Source organism: Macrosteles quadrilineatus, unplaced genomic scaffold (genome assembly GCF_028750875.1).
Source record: "Macrosteles quadrilineatus isolate MER2022 unplaced genomic scaffold, UCM_ALF_1.0 Scaffold_9__3_contigs__length_116548681, whole genome shotgun sequence".
NCBI lineage: Eukaryota > Metazoa > Arthropoda > Insecta > Hemiptera > Cicadellidae > Macrosteles > Macrosteles quadrilineatus.
The window spans coordinates 103,847,849-103,867,996 of NW_026542602.1; the positions used below are offsets into that span (position 1 = coordinate 103,847,849).

The 20,148-nt window shown below is 32.7% G+C and overlaps 1 protein-coding gene across 1 annotated transcript in view; it reads left to right on the forward strand.

Annotated features, from left to right (window-relative positions):
* The window catches only part of LOC129002590 (acetylcholine receptor subunit alpha-like 1), a 300,058-nt gene that overhangs the window by 152,811 nt on the left and 127,099 nt on the right, over window positions 1–20,148 (forward strand). Inside the window, exon 3 of the mRNA XM_054430512.1 lies at window positions 321–365. Within this exon, the coding sequence (XP_054286487.1) occupies window positions 321–365 (45 nt within the window). The remainder of the gene's footprint in view (window positions 1–320; window positions 366–20,148) is intronic.

The following is a 20,148-nucleotide window of genomic DNA, read 5'->3' on the forward strand; positions in this document are numbered from 1 at the left end:
GGATGTTAATTAATTATGTCTAACGCTACCTATCAACTAGAGCTATGGTGCTATTTCGGTGAGTTTAGTAATGGTCAACTTTAAACAGCAACAATCCCAGGGTTTAGACCGTTCCCTTACAAAGGAGCGTAAAAATACTAATTGTAACCAATTAAAACTAACTATAAGCATCCTACTGTCTGATATAAAGTTGAATAAAACAATTTCTTTCCAGGCCTGGCTACTGAAATAAATATTATGATTTACATAATATATCAAAACAGTTCGCAGCAGTTTTGACTCTGGAAATCTCAATTAATATTGTGGTTGTGTTGTTTCAGAACTTGAAGAATCAGATTATGACTACGAACGTTTGGGTGGAACAGGTTAGTTTAACTTTTACTTACACAAGTACGATAAATTTATGATAATGTTGTTACAATTTATGTATAATTCACATAAAAAATTAATTGCAAAATCTCTTTCAGCAATCAAACTTAGAGAACTTCGTTATTCAGAAATATTTTATTCGCCATATGGAGAATTACGTTACACTACGATAACAAATACGATACATCATTGTTGTTCATAGATAAAATTTTAAATTAAGTACCAACATTTATTCCTGTTGTAGTTTAGTTAATATCACTTTACCTCCTGTAGCGGTTTATCACGTGTTTCGTTGAAGCAAACTAGTAAAATGACAGGTAACAGCTTTGATATTTAAATCTTTGTAAACACTTTTTACATTTAATAATAGCAACCCTTAAGCTAGTAATATTGATTAGCAAAATTTTAAAAAAACCGTGCAATAAACTATTTACAATGATTGATAAACATTGTAAATAGTTCATTGCACGGTTAATATATCATTACAATATCATTATTATCATTATTTACAACATCATTACAACCGTTTATCTACATCAATAAAGCACTAACTTTAGTTTGAGAAATAACAGTAAAACTAAAGTACATGAGAACTTATATCCAATTAATTTCAAAATTAAATGTTGCACTTAAATCCCCTGCGGTAACACTAGGGTATCTTATTTACTTTCTAATATTTCTTTCTAATATTCTGAAAACAGGCAATAAATGCAGTATTCTGATGCTATACAATATTTCAAATTTTAGTTAAACACTCTCCAGTGTGACTGATGATGTGAGATGAGTTGCTAATTATTATCGCCAACAGATCGTTCTGGCACCTGTAATTATCTTAGCTGCTCAAAGATATGCCTCTTTGACTCTTGTTAAGTCTCATTAGACACCATTATCGAAAGCAACGTTATTTGCCGAAGTAACAGACGAAAACGACAAGACGATTTGAAAGAAGTTTCCTCTTCAAGTCAACAGATTACGATGAATCCTGCAATCGTCAGCGTTACTAGATAGGCTCCACTTTCAAACTAATTATGACTCATTAGTGACAATAGCTTGAGAGCAGAAACGCTTTCAAGCGTGACGAGGTAGGATATGTTGATGATTAATGTGAAGAGGTTGCTCTGGAATCTGTAATAGTCAGCGTACTATACAATATATACGTACATATATGTACTATATGAATTATACACGTACTGTATGTATAATTATGCACTTGTTCAAAGTCGTTGTAACCTGTCCCTATCATCGTATTGTTAGCCAAAGATTAGCGTAACTTTCAAACCTGACTGGTATACGCACTCCGTAGTCTGCAATGGTCAGCGTTACAATATGGGCTTCTCTTTTAACTCGTTATGGCTATCTAGTTACAACAGTCAACGAGTGAGGACATTTTTAAGAGTGACTGGCTATGTAAAACGAGCTAACTTTCGCCAACTATGGTGTGTGTAACTATCTGGATTCTTAAAGACATTTCCTGCGATCCCTGTTATGTTACATTAGATCTGCAGAATCTGTCTAATATTTGCCTTTAAGATTTAAGTGAGCATGGTTGGTATAATTTTCCTTCAGTATGCTGCAACCTGTTGATCCCTGAACACTTTTCTTTGAATCCATGACGAATAAAAAAATCACTGAGTTATAAGGTTACTTAGTAGTGTTTATTAGGCAACATTTTCTTTTTTCCTTTTTTTCTAGGACGCTAGGCACGAGCCGGGAACTGTTTTTCCCATTGCTTCAGGCTAGACCTAGGGTTTGCAGAAATATCACGTAGATAAAATCATTTGGTGTTGGTGGGATTTGAACCCGGGACTTTAGGGACTGAAGTCACACACTTACACTAGACCAGCTCACTCCCTTATTAGACGACATAAGAATATATTAGGCTAAAGTGTTGTTTTAAAACATAATGTCAGTTAATAATACTATTAGTGAAGTAAAACAAAACTTAGTACTTATAGACAAGCTGTGCCGTCTTTTAAATGGTAAGCTTACTAATACCCTAAGGCCTTTCCGCACAAATTCAAACCCCCTTTTCAAACTAAGCAGCGGTAGCAAAGTCTTAAGTGCGTGTGCTAAGATCTTAATTAACACGAGTCTATTACTGATAGCTGTAAAACAACTTTGGTAATGAAACGTTAAACCTGGTTTAATATGGGCTTTGCTGATTAATTGTAAAACTTTTGTTTATCTTTATACCCAGTTGTATGAGAGTTCATTGTTTGTTATTGTATATTTTCCCCTGTTGATTAATTAGGTGCAACACATAAATGTGCTTTTAATCATAAATTTAGTAATATGACTCAAAATTTTAGTCACTACTAGATATTTATTTATATTACACAATCCTAACAAAAACCTACGCCTAATTTCATTTCAGAATAAAACATGATATTGCTTTTCCGTATAAACAATTATAAAAGAATATTTAAACTTTGTAGAAGTTGAACTACGTGTGCCGTACTAATATAAGATAAGAACTACGTTCTACGATTCAGGATTACAATTGTTGCACTGCAAGTAGCAGTGGGTACAGCTGTTCTATTATACAAGTTGTAACTAGCTTGCGGTTGGACTTTAACCTAAATACTAGACTGTGATCCAACACTTCCAACTATGTACAATATAATTCTACATTGCGCATTAAGTAAAATATTTTTATGAGTTTATCATTTTCGTTTATAAAATAGGATCCGATATTAAAGGACGTCTCATGCTATTATCACTAGGCCAGTGTATCACTCTGACTGTATTACTAACATGAAATTCAATACCGTTTCTAGAATATGAGGAATAACAATTAGTCATAAAGAGGTACATCTTTATCAACCAAGATAATTACAGACCCTGGAGCAATCTGTTGACGATAGTTAGCAGCTCGTCCCACATCATCAGGAGATGAGCGACGTTGCATTTTCACTAATTTTGCTAATGAGATCAAACGGAGTGTTTAAGTGGCATGTTTCCTCCAGCGCTCCAATCATAAGACCTGCATCGTCGATAAGTGGACCTAAACAGGGCAATTCAATAGACATGGAAGCTTATTATAATATTTTCTACTTTTATTTCTAACATAGGACTTTAAAGCTTGACTCCTAATATGTTGCTTGCAGAAAATCGAGTATCTTTATCTTATGTTTTACCCTAGAGAGCAGTAAAGCTAAAACAAACCCTATCTAAAATTGTATCTACCACGAGTCCCTATGTGTGCACTAAATAACTTTTCAATTGTTTGACATCCAATTAAATGGTTAAAGTTATTGGTGTTTAGTTTTCATAAGTTTGAGCTTATAAAGATTACTGTAGTTTATATTTTCAATCCGATATCCTTTAAAGTGGGTGTTTGATATTAAATTCTTTAAAACAATACGTAGCCTTATTATGCATTTTATCACACCTATTCTTGCTTTCATCAATAGAACTTGCATCGGTTTTATTTGGTAGATGATCTGTAGTTTTAAGGATGAAATTGAACCAACTACTATTGAACCGAAGTTTAATTCCAAGGCTGCGAATAACCAGACTAACTATTGACTGTTTACTTCTACTGTACCTGGTTGGGAAGCTGGGTGATTATAATGCTCGCCTGGCAATGAAAAGGTCAGCGGTTCGATCCTGAGATAGCTAAGTAGCTTTTTGATATCCAAACTGGACCCAGCTGTCCCTGATCATTAGAATTTAAATTATTAATTGGTCCTGGCTAAGATAACAGCTGATCTTAGTCAGTAACAAAGCCTAAACAGATCATCTTATTTCACACTCGCCTTGATTCGTATTCAGCTTAAAATAATCAACTCGGTGTGAGTCACTGACTTAATGTAAATGATAATGAAAGATCTTTATTTTGTATGTAATTTATTTGCTTGTCAAAGAGTTAGTGTACGAAACAAACCTGACTCAATTGTTGGTTTATGGCTTCGTAGCAAAAACGTTCGCAATACAGTATACATATCAGAATTAATCACATATTAAACAATTTTAATAGAAGATATTTTCGGGAATATAATAAAATTAAACAGCCAAAGGTGTTCTATGGATCCTAATGCCAAATAAATAACACGCGTCGAGTTAAAATCCAGCTAAGTAGAGACTTATAGAGATTGAACCCCTCAGCTCTAGGAGTGGTAAGACTGCTTTACGTAAATAGATTTTTAACCCCTATTTACGACAATGCTATGTAGTTTAAACGACTCTATTAAGGTATGGCTTAAAAGCTTTTTCAGAACCCAAATGGGTTCTCTATCCAGCGTTAATGCTGATGGTGCTTCTTGAATTAGTTTATCTAGATTATAAGCCATAGCTGTATGGTTGTATTGCAAATAAAATTTATCAAATGGGTGTTTATGCATTTAATAAATAAATTGGCATATATGTACTTACTTCTCGACTCTTTCACTAGAATACTCCAGGGAATATTGAATCTAAAAAGATACAATAAAAGTAAAAATTTTATTTTACTTTTTCCTGAATGGATAATACCGTAACGTTAGAATGCAACAAACTTTAAAGTAAAAAAAAAAAAAAAAATACGAATAGGAATACTAATAATAACTCTTTACTAAGCTATAAACCTATAAACCAATGATTGAACCATACCTAATAACTGTTTATGTGATTAAATAAGTTATGTAATTGAATTTGGATACTGTAGCCTGTAGTAGACAGCCCATATACGGGCCAGATGAAGCACATTTTTATTTAAAGGAAGACCGCAGTTGATTGATTAATCCACTGAAAGACTTTTTTCCTTTTCTATATTTTGTTACTATTACAGTTTATGAAACGTAAATCATATATAGCTCACAAAAGTTTGGTCTTTTAGTTTGGCTTTGTTTTGTTGAAAAATGGCATATAATGAAGAAATCATAGAAACAATTACTCTATCCAAGAATAATTTTATTTACAAAACTGGCTACAAATTCAAAAAGGGAATGGAATGTCTAGTTTTCTTTATAGTCAAAGATTGTATACTAAGTTAGTCAGTCAAAATTAAATATCAAATAAAATCAGCCAAACAAATCCATTGATTAAATTGTGGAATAGTATTTTTAATTGCAAGTACAAATAGTAATAATCTTCCGGTGTGCTCTTAAGTTTAATGTGTGATACGAATCCGAACAAAGGAACACTACATTGCACGTGAGAGGCAAAACGAAGCACGCGAGGGGCAAAGCCAAGCACGTGAGGGGCAAAGCCAAGCACGCGAGGGGCAAAAGCCAAGCATGTATTGGGCAAAGCCAAGCACGTAAACGTGAGGGGCAAAGCCAAGCACGTGAGGGGCAAAGCCGAGCACGTGAGGGGCAAAGCCAAGGACGTGAGGGGCAAAGCCGAGCACGCGAGGGGCAAAGCCAAGCACGTGGTGGGCAAAGCCAAGCACGTGAGGGGCAAAGCCATGCATGTGAGGGTGAGATTTACGTACAAGACGGAGCAGAGAACATAAGAAATTGAAGTACCGGAAAATCGCATTGCGTACAAGTAATGAATGACGCTTTTCATTACTACGCATGCGAACATACAGGAAAGCTGACATCTATAAAATAAAATCTATTGCTCTTTTCGCATAACTGTTTTAAATATAAAGGTTGAAGCCAATATGTTTTCCACAACAACGTAGAAATTAGAAATTCGAGGATTAATATCACATGTGCGTCATATGTACTTCGCACAGTTTTAATTAAAACTAAATACCTATTTAAAATATTCACGATTTTTAGAATCGTACTCCAAATCTTGGTTAAGAACAACCCCACCGTGACTGACAATGAAGTGAGACAAGTTTCCAATTATCAACTGATCACTCCGGAATCTGTAATTATCAGAGTTGCTAAAGCGATGCCTGCTTAACTCTCGTTATGTCTCATTAGAAACATGAGTCTCTCAACTTTTACACTTGACACTTTGAGTGAACTTGTTTGGAATCACTAATATCAGGTTGGAAGCTCAATAGTACACATAAGAATAGTGAAATATTTTATGGTAACACTATGAATACTTCATTCAACTCTGCAACCATCCTGATATTAAAATATTTGTGCAATTTTTAAGATACTGAAAAGAACAATCATTTACTTTCTTAAAACTTTTAAAATTAAACTTAGGCAAACTACTAATTAAAAGACTTTTTATGAATAAGAACTACATCATGATAAAAATGCTCCACATCTATTCTATATATAATTCAGTTTTAAAAATCTTTGTACAACTAAATCTAGAGTTCTACTTGACCGATTTTATTAATTAATGGGTCGTTGGAAAGCTTAAGTCGTGTAGATTTGCAAATAATTATGAACGTTTGTTTTTGTTATGATTTGTGGTGAAAATTTTTAAAAACCCTGTTTTCCATAAGAAATAAGAAATACATTGAAAACTGTGTTTTTCACACTTTTTATTTGGGTGCGACTTTTGGCTGCATTTTTTTGTATTTCCAAGAGTGCATGGTATCAATTTGTGGGAAATTTTATTCCCCTTCAGATTATCCCCTTCCACTTTGGTCGATTTCCTCACCATTTAAAAGTTATTTGCAAAAAATCTAAGCAACCTCCAAATTTATAGTAATGAGAACATATTGAGTTTGGGATATTTTTTTAAACTTTGTACAACTAAATCTAGACTTCCACTGGACCGATTTTCATAAATAATGGGTCATTGGAAAGCCTAACTGATGTAGATTTGCAAATAATTATAAAATTGTGATTTTATTAAATATTTGTAGTGAAAAAGTAAAATTAACAAAAAAAGCGTTAAAAACTGCTTTTTCAAGTTTCTGTTTTCGAGGTTCTATTTGTAGACAGCTTTTGGCTGCCTTTATTAAGCATTTTCAATAAATGCATAGTAGTTATTTGTAGTAAATTTTATTATCTTTCAGAATATCACATCCACTTTGGTCGATTTTTCTCCATTTAAAAGTTATTGGCAATAAGCTAAGTGATCTCCAAATTTATAGTGGTGAGAAAATACTGAATTAGATATATTTTGGTTAAACTTTGTACAACTAAATCTAGACTTCTACCGGACCGATTTTGTTACCTAATGGGTCATTGGAAAGCCTAATTTGTGTAGATTTGCAAATAATTATGAAAGTTTGATTTTATTACACATTTGAGGTGAAAAAATAAAAATAATCAATAATACAATTTAAAACTCCCTTTTTTCCAAGTTTTCATATTTGTAGCCAACTTTAGGCTGCTTTTATTGAGTATTTTCAAGAAAAACATAACAGTAATGTTTAGGGAATGTTATTCTCTTTCGGAATATTACCTTCCACTTTGGTCGATTTCCTCACCATTTCAAAGTTATTTGCAAAAACATTAAGCAACCTCCCAATTTATAGTGGTGAGAAAATACTGAATTAAAGATGTTGTTGTTAAACTTTGTACAATTAAATCTACAGTTCTACTGAACCAATTTAATTAATTAATTAAAAGGTCATTGGAAGCCTAATCTGTGTAGATTTGCAAATAATAATGAAAGTTAGATTTTTTTAAGATTTACCAGGTGAAACCCGTCAAAGTCGACAGTTAATGCTGAGGTTGCAAGCAAGATCGTTTGAATATAAATCGATGATAAATAACTCAATTTTTTTATTAATTTGTGTTGTTCGGGAATAAGTTGTGTGCTTAAGGTACGTCCGATCTTAACAATCAATAAATCAAATGGAAGCTGGTATTTCACTGAAGGTTCTTAGGTAAAGTAAATAAAAGAAACGTCTTATAACACTTAAAACATATATTTACGCTTATACTGTTACTCACAAGACGGTAAATATACAAAAAAGATGGTAAGTGGTGATCGATTTCGATTGGACACTCCAATCATCATCAGAACCAATAGGCGAATGACATGTAGTGTTCTTAGGTCAAACAAATAGAATAACGTAATTAGAATCAAGTAAATATATCTAAAACCAAATTCCATATCCAAGTTATAATCAAATTTATATTTTCTGATTGAGATACAGTAAACTAATTAAAACTATCAATATCTCAAGTGAAAGCCTTTGAAGTATTTTTAGACCAAGACATATAAAATTATAGAGTTACGTATCATTGATTGCAGATAAGTACTAAAACGATTGTAATTACTGTACTGTTGATTCGTGATTCAGCAGTGTGCTTTAGGTAGTCCGATCTTAATGATCAATAGCTCAAATGAAAGCTGGTATTTCACTAAAGGTTTTAGACCAAAACATATAAAGTAATAAAATTAGAACTGCTTGAATACATCTTTAATTGAAGTGAAAAATAAAAATAAAATCTAATTTAAATTCTTTCGTCGAGTAATACCTTAGATAAATTAATGATGATGCTTGATGACAAATATGTGCTTGCATAGCTTTATTTTAAGACAAAAAATTTTGAAAATCGGGTGGGTAGAAGAACCAAACGAACTCGAAAAAATTTTTACTCCCATAAGAAATGTACAGGGAGGCAGTTTGTGCATAACTCGAAATATACGTCAAAATTAATGCCAAAGCTTGATGGAAAGTCTGTGGTACGTCCATACCTTTAGTTTAAGTCCAAAATTATGAAAATCGGTCGGGTAGAAGAGCTCACCCAACCCGGAAAAGAAAAACCAATAATTTTTCTATAGAAGGCAATAATTGGTTTACCAGTATGATATATACAGAGTTAACTTTAAATGAGTTCCCCCCCTACTTTTTTCTACATTTCTTAAGATATCAACTTTGGACCACGTCAGATCATCGTAGTGTAGTAAGTACTTCATTTTGACTGAATAAACATTTTTGGCCGCCATCTTGGATCCGCCATATTGGATACAAATTTTTTTTTCAAATGTAAAGGTAGGGTTGTGACCCATTGTTTCAAACTAGAATTTTACGCAGATTACACTGCCACAATTAGTTTTAAAAAATCTTGATCCGTTCTAAAGTTATGAGGACTTTTTATAATTTTATTTTTAGCCCATTTTAACATTGTGCATTTACAAACTAAGACCATAATCTCAAAACAGTGCTAGATAAAGATAAGTATACACCACCATTCATTGTCGACCTATTATCACTTGGTTATGACGGATTAATTTTTTTCGGCCGCCATCTTCGATCTGCCATTTTGAGATGTGATAAATTAATTTAAATATGAAGGTGGTGTTGTGACCCATCATTTTGAACTACTTTTTTATGCTGAACTCAATGCCGCAATCCGTTTTTGTTTTTCAGGCTTTCTTGATGAAATATTAAAATTATCTTACTTAAATTTCCAATATTTCAAAAAAAATATATGAAAATGCAAAACGGATTGCGGCATTAAATTCAGCATAAAAAAGTAGTCTTAAATTATGGGTCACAACACCACCTTCATATTTAAATTAATTTATCACATTTCAAAATTGCAGATCCAAGATGGCGGCCAAAAAAATACATCCGTCATAACCAAGTGATAATAGGTCGACAATGAATGGTGGTGTATACTTATCTTTATCTAGCACTATTTTGGGATTATGTTCTTAGTTTGTAAATGCACAATGTTAAAATGGGCTAAAAATAAAGTTATAAAAAGTCCTCATAACTTTAGAACGGATCAAGATTTTATAAAACTAATTGTGGCATTGTAATCAGCGTAAAATTCTAGTTTGAAACAATGGGTCACAACCCTACCTTTACATTTGAAAAAAAATTTGTATCCAATATGGCGGATCCAAGATGGCGGCCAAAAATGTTTATTCAGTCAAAATGAAGTACTTACTACACTACAATGATCTGACGTGGTCCGAAGTTGATATCTTAAGAAATGTAGAAAAAAGTAGGGGGGGAACTCATTTAAAATTCACCCTGTATAATCTGATCATACGGAACATCTGTTAATAATTCAACAGCTTATTGTTATCTAATTGATTTTTCTTTGATTAAATTTTGTTGTTAACAAATTGAATTTGTGTTTAAAGTGTGTTCCTTATGTCAAGTGTGTGATTCTAATGTTATGTGCGTAATCTGTACCATTAATATTAGTGAGTAAAGTAGTGTATGGATTTCATAACCATTATTTTACTAGAGACCGTTGTATTTAACCACAACGGGCACTGTTGCTAGTATGTTAGATAATTATAGTATTTAACCTAGAGTGTAAACAACATATTAACCCAGTGGCATTTTACACAGAAGGAGGTGAAATAGGCTTTTTATCTTCATATTAGGTACTAGCTGTTGTAACCGTGCTTTGCAACGGAGAGGACATTGAAGCGAAAAATTTGATCTTGAATTCTGTTGTATGAAATAGTTCCCTATCCCCTTTGTTTTCTGGAACATAACTCAATTAAAACTCTTAGTTTAAAACATATCTTTCTTTAAGGCTAGGAATGATATGAGGCGCTGGTGGAAATAATGTACCTTTACGATTCAATTTTCAAATGACTTCAATTAATATTTTTTACTATTTAAATTATTCCAAAATGTAAACATTGAAACTTTGGAAGCCGATGGGGCGTAGCCCAAGGAGAATATGATAAAAGGAATAGGCCATATATGTTAACCATAGGAATATGTTATAGGAATAGGATAGATATATATATGTTGACACACCTAAGTGTCTTAAATTTAAAATCAAGTGTAACGTGCTGTGAAAGGAGGCAAGAAGGGCATGCTGAAATAAGAAGTCTTATTATTCCAGTAAAAATCCAATATAATGAAGTAAAATCTTAAAACTAACAAATGTTCAGTATGTTAAACCTTAGAAAATAAACAAAAACTATCTACTTCACATAAACTAAAATAAACTTTACAACCATTACTAACCCCCCTCCCCTTTTAATTTTACCCTCCCCTTTCTTTGATCGATCAAACCTTACATAAAAATTCCCCTAAAACTTCTTGTCCTCTCCAAAGTCCATACTTTTCTACTTTACAACTCATATATAGGCATAATCATAAAATTTGAAAATATTGATGTGTAACATGGTGAAGGGTACTCATCACTTCACGAACGCTGTCTTCAATCTTTGGTGGAGCTTCAGTGAGATGATCTGAGCCGGAGACAGTCTACTGGTAGGAAGACTTCCATGGTTTGCAAACAGATTGTCCACAGACGGTTGTCAGGCCTCCGAGAAGGTGATACTGGTCCCGACTACTCCAGACAACAGATAGGCGATGGTGTACTCTCCGACGATGTTCAACTCTGGGACTTGAACCCTAGGACATGTTCCAAATTCGTACTATGGATCCATTCTTTGATATCTTTATTTTAGTCTAGTCACACATCTATCCAGCAAAGTTAATTTCCCCAAATTGTTCCTAAAGCCTAGTTTCTCCACAATAAATTTAAACACAGAATACCAATAATTCTCATTCTGTTCTCATTGATAAACATTTGAAATAACCCCCTAAATAAAATCATTTGTAAGTACAAAATATAAAATATTTAAACATATTACCTCTTACTGAATTTACATAATAATAAAATTGACCACAAAGTAATTTTAAATCAGCTGTCTCAAACATGTGTTTAATACATCTTTATTCTTTAACGAATTACTACATTTGTATACTGTGACATTTTAATAAAACACAAATAACCTCAATTAAACATATCCTTCTTCCATGTTGAAATAAATAACTGTTTAGACAAATCCTTAATAACTACCCCAAATTAAAACAATATTAAAATCCTGTCGGTTCAACTAGAACATGACTCTGAAACCAACCTAATTTTACCTTAAAAAACAAATTTAATCGAAATATTCTCTCTGAACAGTTATTGATAGTTACAAAACTCATTTAGATTGACACAATGCTATTTAAATTTAATCCCTTTTAAGATACAAAGCTAAAACAATTTTTTAACACTCGTTGAAACCTGAGCCAAAAACACGTGGTGTTCAATCTTCATGTCAATCAAAATTTAAGTAAAATTATTAATTGGTTTACAAAAGGCTTAGCTATATATTTACAAATTGAAGTTGTACTGATTTTTCCTGGAATAACCTTAAAACATAAATTGGTTAATTATTTGCACTACATACCTCCAAATCGAGGGAACAAGTTGACTGTCGGCCACAACTACGCAAAATGAGATTGAAACAACGTGGTTCTCCTCCAAATTATGAATCATCGCTACCCTAAGCCTAGTCTCGAACACTTGCCACCAGACTGCGCGCTTGCAGTTATCGGTAAAGCGACAACAGGACTGAATTTGACCTGGGCCAGCCTGAGCCCTCTGGGGCAGTCATGCGGCATAATGCGAGGGTGCGACATTAGGACTGAATGGAATCTCCCCGTTCTCCCTGCCTAATTCCCATCACCCTACCCCCGGACACATAGTGAACTAGTGGGATAGTGAACGGATCGGCTCATGGAATCGTTCACGGAAATATTTACTCCGTGTAATTTGTTAGCATTCGTGTTTATTAATATAATTTAGTGCCTCGCAACGAGATCAAGATTCAGAAGAGACAATTTTAAAATGCCGTAAAATGGTTGTTTGATCAGCCATTTTATTTAGATACGAAATTCAACATTACCACTTGACTTGATACAAATCCCGTTTTGTTAACTCATATTGTGAACACTTATTTAGGCTACCTAGGATGGTGTAAAAGTGATTGCGATGCACTCATTGAAATATTACATGGAGACCTTTATGATTTTGTGTTTAAAAAATACGCTTACTAACAAGTGTATTTACTAAAACAAAGTGTTGTACGTCAATTGTTAGGTACAACGAATCCTAAAACTAACTGTAATGTCGTGTATAAAAACATTGATTGTTATAAATGCCACATATAATAAGATGCAAATAACCCAAATGGTTCGATTTTGGAAAGGCCTATTTCCCTGCAGCTCATTAGGTATATTTTACACTGAGAGAAAAGTTTTGCCACCTTTGGTAGATCAAACATATACTTTTGTTGTTAATTACTTCACAATTATCATTAATGTAAATACTTTATCGACAAATAACTTACAAAGAGCTGGTTAAAATTGGAAAATCTTATAGCAAGTAAGTCTCACTTTGCCCGTTCCAAAATTCAAGGCCCTCAAATTCACTCACCTATAATTAATTGATTATAGAAAAATAACATTAACATGGTTTCCAATGATTTGGGAAACAAAAGTCAACTGTAAACAGCTCAGTGTTGCCATTGATTTGATTGAAGCAGCAGTTTAGCTATATTCACCACTACATTAGCTGCAGCATATAAACAATTATTGCATGATCAAGTTTAGCCTAGTAAAAATAAGAATCCATTTTTTCCAACACCAAAGAAGGCATGAAAAACTGATCATAAGCTGCTTGAGATATAACAATAGGATGCAAAACATATACTTTCTGCGTGTTGCAGTATCAAAAGTTAATTATAGATTTAAGTTAAGTCATAACCAAACAACATAATGAGTATTCCTGTAAACAAAAATCACAATAGTCCCAAACCTAACAATATTTATTTTTTTTACGGTTTCCAAACAAATACATCTGGTTAATAATTCTCATAACACTCGGTAACTTATGGATGATAAGCATAAACAAATGATGGAACTGAATGAATCTTATACTATATACCACACAGCTAACATCTCTGCCAACCAATGATTGAGGGATGCTAGAAACATCACACATCTTGATTTATAACTACAGTAACTAGCTGTTACCCACGGGCTACACCACGCTTAACTTCATAAGTATTAATAAAACTATTAATTGGTTAAGTTAAGCTTAAATTTAAAAAAATCACAACTGATTTTAATAAGGCAATAAATTGAAAGAATAAAATACAGATTAGAAAGGAATTACGATATTAAAGGGCAATTTATGAAATAACGGATTTAAACTAGAACTTCTGTTGCTCGTATTCGAGTATTGCAAAGTATTTCAGGCATTATTTCAAAACGAATAACAGTAATAATTTCCAATGATTTAAAAGAGTCAACTCAAAGATGATGTAATCAATCACTCCACTCAAGTTATCGAAATTGAAAACCATAACCGAATGAAAACGACCATTTATATCGGACCTCGCGTTGAAGCTGGAAACTACATGAAATTTAAAATTTCAACATTTTAAATTTTTGTTCGGAATGTATAATATCATAAATGTATCTTTCTATCTAAATGTATAAATGACAATCAAAAGTGTGTCACTGATGTAGCATGTAACTTCAAGTAGTATAAATATTTTGTTACTTAAGTTCTAGCAATGTGATGGACAGTATCCTCATCCTCTGTTTAGCAAGCACTGCTGGAGGATTGAAATATATTAGTGACAGTAAAGAAATATTTTATTTCTTAAACAACACTTCACCACGACAACATTTGGTACCATTAATTATTGAGATTTTCTATTATTTACCAACTTCCCGTTCAACTGACGCATAGTTAACAAAGAGAAACGTCTGCGTCGAGCTAGGAATTCCAGGAAGGGTCACACATTCCCTTTCCTCTGTTCATAGTTCCCAATGTTCTATAATCTGGACCTTCCAGCTATTAGGTCGTTTTAATGGGATTACTGAGAAATAATTTATCCACTACAATACCAATGCTAATGAACTTTCTGAAATATGTTAACAGAAAATGACGGATCAGTGTCCGTCCACAACAAACCCTATGGCCTCAAATTTTAATTCTATGAGCTGCATTTTCCGCAATCCAGGGAGTTCGTGAGATGCGTTCCACAAACTAACAATACCACACTGTACTGAAACGAAAAGCAGAGCATTGTTGGTGTATGTCCACAGTAGAGTTCTATCCTTGAAAGTTGGACCAAATATTTAAAGTTGGCATTATTTAAATACATAAACCCAGTTAATACGACTCTACCACAACAACACCCTTACTCCTTATATCAATACAATAGTACAATTTAATACTGTACTACAAAATTAACTAACAACCTAATAATTACTTTAGTTGAGTTTTAAGTTTTACTTTCATATCTTTAACTATTTTTAAACCTATATATTGCCCATGACAAACATTAAATTTTCATAAATTTACTAATATGAAAAGCCTAAATTCACACCAGGCCTAGGCCTACGTACAAAATACCCCCGGCTAAAAAGTGTAAAGTGAAAGTTTAAAGTGTCTTTGGGCAAACTGTATACCCTATTTAAATGTATTTGTTTGTTCAGACTGAGCAGCTTTTAATGCAAGTAATGCTTTTATAAATAATAGTAAATATATAGTACACAGTACAACTAAAAAGCAACAGACTTTTAAATTGTAGATTATTTAAAAAATATATATTTGTGTATATGTTTCTTGTTATTGTTTTATTGTATTGTAATTCATTGTATATATCAGGCTTAAATTTGTAGTTTTTTATAGTAATTTTTAATGTTTTATAGTTATTTATGTTTTCTTGTCAACGTGTAATTTTATTGTAATTATTTGTACATATCAGGCTTAAATTTGTATTTTGTTTGTATTAGTTAGTTTTAATGTTGAATAGTTATTAATGCGTTTTTCCAAGACATTTTTGTATGATAAAAAACGTCTTTGTGTAAACTGTATATCCTATTCAAATGTATTTGTTTGTTCAAACTGAGCTGGTTTTAATGCAAGTAACGATTTTATAAATAATAGTAAACTAGAGGACTCATGCTGCTCCGCAGCGTTAAAATAGGTATAATACCTGAGATATAATCAAATTAATTTATGATTTTTGATTGAGTAATACAGTATCTTGAGCTTAACTGATTCAAACTATCAATAGCTCAAATTAAAGCCTATAATTTACTGATTATTTTAAGTCTAAATTAATAAATACTGGAGCTATTGATTTTTAATCATAGAAAACCCTTATGAAAAATAATATTTTTGTTGGTTGTTCACCTTGTGTTTGCTTGAAACTCGTCCGATTTGAATAACTAATAGCTTAAATGAAAGGCGGTATTTCACTGAAGGTTCTTAGACTAAAATCTATAGGATTGTATAGTTATAACTTTTGAAATACATCTTAAATTGCAGTAAGAATTCAAAAATAAATCAAATTATGTTTGTGTGGAGTAATACAGTAGGTAAATATTTGCCGATGCTTGGCGTGCATACCTTCATTTTGAGACCTCAATCATGAAAATCGGTCGTGTAGAAGAGCTAAACGAACTCGGAAAAGAAAAACCTAAATTAACTCCCGTAAGAAATATATGGGAAGCAATTTTGTTTAGGTGTAAGCCGAGTGGGATAATAGATAATTATATACCGATGCTTGATGGCAAATCTGTGCGTGCATATCTTCAGTTTGAGACCTCAATCATGAAAATCGGCAGGGTAGAAGAGCTAGAACTCGGCAAAGAGACCCCAAATTTTACTCCCTTAAGAAATACATGGAGAGCAAATTTCGATTACGTATAGAACAAGTGAGACTATAGATAATTATATGCCAATGCTTGAGTTTCTGTGCGTGCAAAACTTCAATACGAGACCTCAAACATGAAAATCGGTCGGGTAGAAGAGCTAAACGAACTCGGGAAATATTAACATTTTTTTTAAATATAAGACAGTGTACAACTGGTACAACTAAACAGCTTTTTTAATTTACTCCTTGTTTTTCCATTGACTATACATTATGTAACTTACTAAATAAGAGCCTATATTTTAGTCATTATTTAATGGATCTTGGATCTAACAACTGTAAGAGTAATTAAACATGTTAGTATTGATCTGGAAAAATATGCCGCACAGTCGAGTTCTCTCAAAAACACGACGCAGCAATTAGGTGAACGATTCCATGAGGGTATGCGTTCTCAGCGACCTAGTGAACGACTCCATTAGGTGATTAGTTCTCTTGTCTTTGTCTGTGTGGGGACGAAGAAGCGAGCTGGCCGCGGGAGAACGGGAAGAAACCGACGCGGCGAGGGAGATCTCCCTCAGTCCTAATGTCGCACCCCCGAAATTATCCGCATGGCTGCGCCTGCGGACCCAGAACGGACCAGGTCAAAATCAGTCCTGTTGTCACACCACCGCAGTTATCAATGCTGGTATCGACTTGAACTAAGAAAACCGGTTTCTTCTAGTTTTCCAGGATTTGTATTAACATTCAATTCTATTTCCTTATAACATATGAAAATAAAATATATTTTCTGTCACAATCGTGACAATGTTAACCATGTATATAAGCTACCTTCATACAAATTTTTATTTCAATCGGTTCAGTGATTTTTGCGTTATAAGGTAGCATACAGACACACAAACACACACCAACTCATTTTTATATATTGGTATAGATTTACTCATGACTGCTTGTAATAATAAGCTATTGATATCAATTCTTACGGAGTTAATGAATTTAAATCATAAAATCTGAGAGAGAATGGTCAACAGTTTATTCACGTTAATGAGTTCAAACCTCCTAACTAGTTTACCATATTAACAATCCAGGCATTATTGTTTCGTGCCTGGAGGACAGATCCTCCAAGTTCCCAAGGATTGGCCGAGATAAACCTAAGCGCCACAGAGATACTGTTCTCATTTGGTGCGACTCCAATTTTCTAAGTGGTCGACTTGACTTGGAGCCATGTATGCGGTACTCTCGCGGTGTCATTTTTTATTCAAAACATGAACTTATAAATTTGAGTCAATAGTCAATAAATAACATGCAAATGAAACATAGTTTATTTTGGTGTTTCTTTTAGATCACGATCAGTTAGCTATATGAAATGTATTTAGTTCAGCACATATAAAACCGCTCTTTAATAAGCTACCTGTACTGTTTCAAGAGCTTAACATTGTTAAATTAAAAAAAAAGATTGTCTTCTTGAACGAAGTCTTTTCCTGTAGAATATTTTATAGGAAATTAAATATTTAATATGTAGTTTTTCTATTCCTGTTGTGATTTACTTTCTATCAATACACTTGACCTAATCGATAGAAAATTAGCATTCGTTCTGACTTTGTTCATTGTACAGTTTTATGTAACGACAATCAAAATATTGTTATTCTTAACTCACGAAACTAGAAGGTAAGTGCATATATGCACCCATCACATTACCGTTTATTATCCATTTATTAATTAATTAGGAATACTTTTAAATAATAGTTAATTCTAGCCACTATTTCGCCTTATACAAAAATTCTCCGAAAAATGTTAATAAACGTAAAGTATTCCTTAATTATAGTTTCAGTTTTAAACGATAATTTGGTTGGTATGCGCGAATACAACCCTACTTTTTGTCATAAAATGTTATTGAACGCTGGAAAAATAATATTAATTAGTAATATTTATTTATAGATTGTTCAAATGACTTTTGGAGATATTGAAGCAAAATCATCACTGCAGAGATTTTTTTTCTGCAACACCTTTATAAGCCACAAAAATGTTTTTAATTTAACACCAACAATAAAGCAATTACAGTTCGCGTACGCCCAACGGCCGTATGTAGACGACATTAGTTCCTTCTGTGGCGGAAGTTTCATTAAAAGGTTAATTTAAACCTTGTACAACGTCGGTGGTAAAACAAACCTACACTACTGTCTTCAACAGAAACAAGGAGGGTGTTTTTACTCTCTCCCCCATACATGGTATATGGAAAAAGTATGGTATTCGTCAAAACCTTTTTATACGATGTCAAAAATCTGTTTGCAGTTTTAATTAATGAATCTTATAATTTCATTGTATAGTTAGTAATTGTTTACGTTAGATGTAATTGTTACTAAACCACTTCCATGCACCTACTAAACGAAATAATAAAATTTTTACGTTAAACGTGATTTGAAAATCGGGAGATTTAAATTATTATCTAATACAAAATGGTTGCTTTTCAAATGACATGTTTATGCAAATCATATCTATACGCCTGGTAATGTACCGTTCAGTAATACCACCTTGTATACTAAGCCAAACCATAGGCCTAAGGATAACAATTTAGTATCCCGAAAAACAATGTTTGGCCAAATCATCGCCGAAGTCTGAAAATTGACTTTTATCACCGCACTCAGCCTCATTTATTAGGACCAAAACGAAGTAAATTACCTAAAAATGGATCTTAATAATTATGCTTGAGTCAGAAATCAATAGAACCTTACATATTTTTAAGACTTTTTTTCATGAAGTAATTTAAATTTTGGAGAAAGCAACATAAATAGGTTTGGCAAGGAGCTAACTCAAGAATTACATGTAAGAGTAGTAGTCATTACAGATAAGGCAACCTCATTACAAATAATAAGGGCTCACACAAAACCCTGTTTAAGGATCTCCGCTACCTTTGAAAGCTTAGGGTCTATCAGATAATTAAATGGACTGTGCAGGGTATTGAAGTAAATCCGTTGACCTTTGTGTAAAGCAGACTTGTACCAGATTAAATTAGGACTTTTAAGAGCCTTTGGTATCTTGAAACTTTGTATGCATAGAATGTTGGGATTACATTAAGATGGTTAATTTTATGAAAATTTGATTTGATAATCAGTAAATTGAAACGGGAAACAAGATAGTGATATTGTCCAAGTGTAATGAAGGTTTAAAATGGATTAAGCAACTGCATAAGATAATATATACATGGAATCGCAGTCAATATGCAAAATACTTAATAAAAGATGCAATACTATTAGTTTTAAAAGTTTTGAACACAATTGTCGATTGTTTTATACATTTTATCGTTGCAATTGAACTCAGCAATTCCATAACAAAATTAATAAACCTAGTACCTAGTACTGTACCTATGATGCGTTTTTTTATTTGTTCTATTACATAACAGAATTAACTCAGAATAAACTATGGTAATTTAAAAGTTTAAACGCTCTATATTGAATATCAAACCTTTGGGGAATGTCATATTAAAATAAAACTCATACTTGAATAGTCGATGTTCAAGAGTATTAATTGTTTTTATTTCATTACCTCCAT